The 7,515-nt window shown below is 39.5% G+C and overlaps 1 protein-coding gene across 1 annotated transcript; it reads right to left on the bottom strand.

The window, feature by feature from the left end:
* Position 1: 1 nt before the first annotated feature.
* LOC119891663 (protein phosphatase 1F-like) lies at positions 2-7,192 on the bottom strand. Its single transcript, XM_038703454.1, has 5 exons — positions 7,078-7,192; positions 4,020-4,247; positions 2,205-2,332; positions 243-445; positions 2-94 (listed from the first exon to the last, which is right to left on the bottom strand). The coding sequence occupies exons 2-5, from the start codon at positions 4,181-4,183 to the stop codon at positions 2-4; spliced, it is 588 nt and encodes a 195-aa protein (XP_038559382.1). The 5' UTR covers positions 4,184-4,247; positions 7,078-7,192.
* Positions 7,193-7,515: the final 323 nt, after the last annotated feature.

Here is a 7,515-nt window from a genome sequence, read left to right as displayed (position 1 = left end):
ATCAGGACAACATGGAGATGAGTGGCAGCGTAGGTCGCAGCATCAACCCACCGTGGCCATCAAACACAGCAAAGTAGGCACGCTCCACTCCGTCCTAGACCATGGTACAGAGACAGACAGGAAAAAAAAGTCAAATAAGTCTCATACATTTTATTATTTTGAAGGGGTTTTGATTTCTGTTTTGGTCCAAATTCTGCAATTGTGAATAACAAGACAAGAATGTTGCAATGAAAGTCTTGTACCTGGATTCCAAAGAGCTGGTTGAACTCAGCTAGGGCCAAGTGTTTGTCCTCCATCTTACGCCTTGTGTTCCTGATGGCATGAACGGAGCAGTGGAGGAACCGGGAGCGGGAGGACGGGAGCTTGGGGAAGTTTTGATGCCATGCCAGCGCAACATTTATCAGCTTGTTGAGGAAGAGACGTTGTACTGCCTCTGATTGAAAAGCTGACAGCAAGAAAAAATAAACAACAAATAAATCGCAGCCTTTTGGTTTACTTTTTTGCTTTTACATACCAGAAGTGTTCTGTGACTCTTAAATCTTGGCCCTTTGACATCCTTTACTTGTCGGGACAAAAAAGCAAACTCCGATCTTAGATTAGATTACTGTGTCCTCTCCTATAGTACTGCAAAAGTTACCTATGACAATTCCAGCTTTGAAACAAAACTTATGATGCTAGTCTAGTCTTAGCAATGCAATGAGCAAACAGCACAGCGAGAGTAAGTTATCACAAAAACAGCCATTTTTTAAGCAATATGCAAATCCTCCTTAAAAAGAATCACATATTCACACAAGCTGTGTGCACTTCAATGGAATATGGTGAATATGGTAATAGGCCCAGGTGCCAAACACAGGACAGCCATCCTCTCCTACCACAAAAAATCAATAAATTTCGCGCCTACACGACAGCCAAGAAACCATTAGTAACAGTCACTTCAGAACCACGAACAGTAGCATAAAGGCATTTTGGAACACACCAAACAACAAATTCTAATCAAGTATACCCGCTCTCGCGCTGTAAGTCCAGACAGTTGTGACTAAGAGGTACATAGCCAGTTGAGTTTTGAATTATAAACCATCCTAAAACTGAAACGCAACCTTACCTTGAATGTGAGCTGCCCTTTATCAGAGGTGCTGAAGTTAACGTGTGTGGGTTTCTGGTGAGATTTCTGTCTGATCACTTGTGTTTTCAGTTAGTTTCGCTTTCCACCTCTTTGTCATCCTAACATTTAGTCAACATTTAGAGTTTCAGACCATCTGAAGGGGATATATGTAATGCACAGCAGTATAGGGCAGGCAGGCTTAAAATTATTTCTCATGAATTGATGACATTAATCTCGTAATATTATGACTTTTTTCTCTGTATGTCAGAGTACACAGATATGTGGGACGGATTCTGAATGTGCAGAAAGTTTTGAACAGGAGCAGAAAACCTGCTGAAACACAGGAGTTAATAAAATCCAGGAGTTTCTAAATGAATTAAAATGAATGAATGGGATGATATCCCATGAGAAAAGTTGATCTACAGGAGAAACAGATCTGAAAGCAGCACAGAATAAGTGCGGCACTGACTTGATTGTGTTAGAGTTTAATTCTTTGAAGTGTCACCTTCTGAATTTTGTGTTTCCCTTTACATAAATAAAAATATTTCCACCATAAAATGGTGCAGAAAACTTCACTAGAATGCAGGAAATTAACTGTTTAATGCTCAAAATGTTTATATATTTCAGCAAAAAAAAAAAAGTGTTAAAATCTTGTCTCATCTTGATCTCATGAACTAAGTGTCTCGTCACACTCCTATTAATAAATAATAATATTAGATTGGCATAGCAGCTTATTAAATAAAAAATTGGAAAATTGGGAAAGTGTTCATAATGCAGTATTACTGATCAATCTATTAAGTGACCAATGCAGTGGCCATTATGTACATTTACAGTAAAGTGGAGAAGATTCTTTTAAATCTTAAAATATTCTCTTAAAGTTGCTCTTTATCCCACAAATTCACGGTGCATACATCATTTTACACCAAAATGTATCTACACATGTAACTATGGAATCAAACAGACGTATACATTGACAGTTGAGTTAAAATACTAACAATATCTGCAGAATTGCTTAATATCCCTTTAAAAGGTGATAATATGTTAATGTTGTGTTCACAGTTTGTTTCACTAATCCATAATGAGCATAAAGTAAAATACTTACAGACTTGCTGCTCCTCTTCCTGGTTGACCTCAGCTTCCTGGGGGCAATGGAAAGGTGAAAGGTCATTCTGCAGTAGCTGGGACAGCGCTGCCTGGCACATGAGGGCACTGAGGGCTGCAGGAGCACCCCTGAACCAACAGAGAAAAGCAGAAATATATATCTTGTTGTGTACTTTGTCAAGATCTGAACATGTCTGATTTCTCTCACCAGACTTGGCAGCCAAGTGATACACAACTGTACAGCCAGATGGTGACTGATCCACCCTAATATAGACATAAACAAGCAATCACTAGCAAAACAAACATAACTGGACAATGCTCAATGTTCCTTTAAAGAGTGCCGCTGGTGAATGTGCGTCTAAATGTGAGATCAACTCTGCTATGTATCACACCTTTTCCTTTACAGAATTTTTGACGCCGTAAAGGCTGGACTTAGTAGGTGGGACCAACAATTGTGTTTCTACAAACAGGATGTGAAGTCTTCCTGAAATGTGAGCAGAAGAGAAAGCACACGAGCCAAAGTCTCTTTGGAGACCAAGGCCTCACAATAATAAAAAAATATATATATATGCTCCTACTTTCAGTTTAGCTGAGCTCAAAAGTTCATTGTAGTAGCCGTTTTACTGTGCTCCATGTTCCTAGGCCACTTAGTCTGCAACATATCTTAGCTTTAACTCATTTTCCACTGAATTATGAAGTAATAATTATGAGGTGTGGAAGCAAATACAATTAATAGAAATAAGGAGGAGATGAAAATGCATGTGAAATGAAAAACAGAGTGATAAATTATCAAGTGATTTGATTAATCTAAAGCTGATTTGATGAACAGAGCCATGTCTAAGCATTTTCTGCATCTTACATTCGTAATTCACAACCCAAAATTGCCATTTATCATTTAAGAAAAGTGGCCTCAAGGATGGGAGAAACAAAAAATAATCGATACTAGAACTTCAAGCAGGTATCAACGGGGTCCAAGCCCCCAGGGGAGGGGGAAGAAAGCACAGAAACTTAAGAAGGCTAAATTCACATGCCAAGTTCTTGTCAGCTATTACAGAGGAGCAATAGAAAGCATCCTGACTGTTAAATTCACCAACTGGCATGGGATGTGCACGGCCCAGGACAGGAGGGCTCTGCAGGCGATTAAAACTGCTCAGAAGATCATTGGTACCCGTCTACTGAGCATCAGTGAGGTGAAGTACCTACAGAGCTCAAATGTCTATGAAGATTCTCAGTCATCCAGGTCATAGTTATCCAACGAAGGTTAAAGTCAAGGGCAACTGGACTTGGTTGAATATACTGGAAAGTCAGTATCCAGTATCTTCAACCAAGTCCAGTTGCCCTTGACTTTAACCTTCGTTGGATACAGAGCTCAAAGGATATTAAAGGACACTATCCAATCAGCTACAGTCTGTTCACCCTGCTGCGTTCTGGAAAAAGATACAGAAGTATCTGCTGTCACATCATCAGACTGCAGAGCAGTCATTCTCAGCACTGCACCATGTAAAACAGTATATCATTTTATATAGTTTTTTGTATATAATGTTTTCTTGTGCGAAGTGTAAACTTCATCTCATTTTACAACCCTGTTGTAAAATCCTGTTGAAAAATGACATGAAATTATTTACAATTAAGTGAAATTAACACAAGTTGTATTACATATGTATTACAGTGACTTTAATCAGGTCGAACAAGAGCACTTCGAGCAAGTGGCATTCATTCTCTCACTCTGTGTCTATTTGGTCTTGTGCTGCAGTATCCTTCAGACATACAACATTATGTAAAATGCTTTTTGTGTACTTGTCCTTCTTTGTCGTACCTGGCAGCCAGCAGCCTCAGGCCTAGTTCCAGGCTCTCTCCATGCAGCTCCTCCAAGCAGACTTTGCGGCTCAGAGGGCTGCCAGGCAGCGGACTGTCTTCCTCCAGAGCAGCTGGAAACTCCTCCACAAAACTCCTCAGGAAGCATCTAGCTTCCTCTTCCATCCCACAGACTCTGGCTGCAGTAAGATCTCAGGTAAAAAAAAAGGAGGTCAGGGCTCACAGGGCACTAGTGGAGATTTTACGGGCAGAGAAAGTATAGAGAAAATTTGACTCTGATGGGGAATTAATGCAGTATCCACATGACAGACATTTAAATTCCCACATCTGGTAACACTATTGTGAGAAAGTGACATTATAATAATGTTGTCAAATCATTATTATAATATTGTAACAGCACACCAGGAAATACAACTGAAAAGCTAATGTTACCTCTACTGATGTAGTGACTTTGACTTATTAACGTGCCTCATAAGTCAAAAATGTTATTTTTATTTCACATTTATGATAGTAAATACATATTGAGTATTCTCATTTTTACCACACGTTTTATTTTATCATCTTAGCGTAAACTGTCTCCCTTAAATAGCACGAGACAACACTGCAGTCAAGCCAGCCTCCACTTCGAAAACGACAGTCAAACCAGCCCTCGCGCTATTTTGCGATGCGTAGTACAAGTATCTAAAGAAAGTATTATATTTTCACAGAAAGCTTACTAAATTCAGCCAAGATTCAAACTGATGTAAAAAAAAAACTTCTGTTTCCACTGGCTCATTTCACTTCACTGTGAGAACAGACCACCTCAGGGAGACCCTCTGTCAGTATTAGAGCGATCTGATGTAGGTTTTAAAAGATAGAGCCCTTGAAAAGGTTTAATATTTTTACTGAATTCCCCAAGATTCAAACTGGTCATTTAACTCGCGCAGCCCCCATCGGACGCACTGATCAGTCATGGGGCTCCACCCACTGTACCTATAGAGACAAGTCGGGGGTGAAGCCTGTGTGAGAAAGCATGAAGGTCACGATGTGGTAACTAGTTCTATAAGCACAGGCAGAGCCCTCTACTGATGGGCCCTGCCACTCCATCGTCTGCTGAAGGGTTAGTCTGCAGTAGGGACACTGCTATAATACAGTACTCAGGTATCTGTAGTGATGCTCTAATGGTCATCTACGTGCGCAATTCAAATTTCAGTGGGAGATGTGTGGGTGTGATTGGAGGTGGTAATACCCATAAAGTCCAGTCGAAGAATCCGACTGTGTTTTTAGAACTAGGGTTACCATATCGTAACCTTTGTGGGGGGTTTTTACCATCAAACTGAATTCAGGGGGCATTCAGTGAAAATATAAGACATTTTATAGGGCTTTAATTTCAAAGTGAAATGAGTTAGTGGCAACAGGAGGTTTTCTTTTTACACCACTCTAAAATCAGTAAATTCAGTGAAGATATTAGACATTTTTAAGGGCTTTATCTTTTAAAATATACATCAGATCGCTCTGATATTGACAGAGGGACACCCTGAGGTGGTATGTTATGCTTTTTAAATCAGTTTGAATCTTGGCTGAATTTAGTAATCTTTCTATGAAAATGTAATACTTTCTTTAGATTTAGCATTTATTTATTTAATCGTTTCTGCCACACCAATTGTACTATGTTCAGCAGAAGCTCACTTTTATTTTGAAATGTGCTGCGACAATAGACTGTATATAAAAAGGGCTGCGACACGATGTTACCGTAATGCCTACAAAAAACACGCATCGTAGAACAGCATGAGGGCTGGCTTGACTGCAGTGAGCCAACTAGGAGCCTTCTGTTTTTAAACTAGAAGCCAGAAGCCGTTGCTTGAATAGAATAGTTTTCATTCACATGACATGCGCGATGACCAAAACAACAGACCAACATAGCGGGTAATACCCGGGTGTGACCACATCCGCAAGAGCAGTCAAATTGTATTTGGATCACCTTTCAACTTAACAAAAATAAAGATATGAACACAAACTGCAAGTGTTGGGGATTTCCGATCCATATAACATCCGCTGCCGCAATTCTGACGTTAAAAACCCCCAGGTCCCTGCCTCTGCTCGACTGCGGTAATAATGTTACGTTTACCTTATGGGGAATCCCTCACCTAACACAGTTCAGGCTTATCTTCTCCTCGATTAGTGCATCCGAAAGCACAACAACCTGCAGTATTTCCAGCAATTCAAAGTAACAGTTTATTTTTGCTTATTGCTTGGCAGACAGCGGAAAATAACGTATTTTTTGCCCTCATGGGCGCGTTTTCCTTGGAATGTGACGTTGTGACAGCGGTAGGGATTTATCGTTACCGAAAACGTATAACAGCTGAGAGGTGCGAAAAAGGTATGCTCGGTCGCTCAGTATTGCAACTTGAGGTTTCTCTAAACTTTCCCCTATATTGCCGAACCGGAAGCTAACTTACAGCTAACAGAATGGAGAACTTTTACTATGTTGGGCGGCAGGTTTGCGTCTTTAGCGTTAATAACGTTCCTGCTGAAACGAAGTTAACGGTTGGCTAACGTTAGAGATTAACGTTAGCACAGTAACGTTAATTGTACTGTATTATTTCCACACCAATGAGAGGGGCATGTGTCCAAGCTGTCGACACATATCCGTTAGCTACCACACGCATACAACCTAACGTTAAGCAACTTTACAGTTCTGCGTAAACTTATTTTGTGTTCCCAAAATGTAGCGTTAAACACGGTGTGATTTTACGTGTCCTGGCATGTAACGTTATGTACATGCACAAACGTGTGTAAGCTATCTTCATTTGTGAAACATTAATGTTGCACTGTGATGCAAGCAGTCAGCAACAAACAATTGACGTTGGTCATTAAGGGATGGATCAACGCTACTTTTTAAGTTAATTTATCATTTCCCAGACTAGCAGACGTTAGTTTCTTCATTTTACCTGAGGCTAAATAAACTGGAACAGCCCTTTAGCATAACGTTGGTGTTTCGCGTAGACAAATTACAGACGGACAGCTAAAGGAAACGAACACAAAGAGCAACAGACATTCATTGATAAACACACACAAACCTGCGTTGGTAGACCTGATGGTAGTAATACAATCACAACGTACTACAGATACTGTTGAGAAATCTCTGTTGAGAAAACACCCTATTGGACCATCTTCCTGTACGTCACCCCCGGTAAATTTAAAGGAACATACCCATATTATACGATGACATTTATACGATGAATTCCACATAAAAAAGAAATAGGTAATTAAGACAGAAAATGGTAAATAAAGTATTATTTTATTATGCCACAAATAACTATCACGCCATACATAAATGTTACAAGAAAAAGGGAAATTCATTTTAATTAATCAATCTGCAGATTTTCTTGACTAATCAATTTGTCTGTGAAATGTCAGAAAATGCTGTGAATAAATCTAAAATCTAAAACTATTTCCCGAATCTATCCAAAACCCCAAAATATTCAGTTTAAAGAAAAGCATTAAATACTCAAATT

Source organism: Micropterus salmoides, unplaced genomic scaffold (assembly GCF_014851395.1).
Source record: "Micropterus salmoides isolate LMB-PRFRI ecotype aquatic unplaced genomic scaffold, ASM1485139v1 Ms_hic_scaffold_7, whole genome shotgun sequence".
NCBI lineage: Eukaryota > Metazoa > Chordata > Actinopteri > Centrarchiformes > Centrarchidae > Micropterus > Micropterus salmoides.
This window is presented reverse-complemented; position numbering and strand designations above follow the sequence as displayed.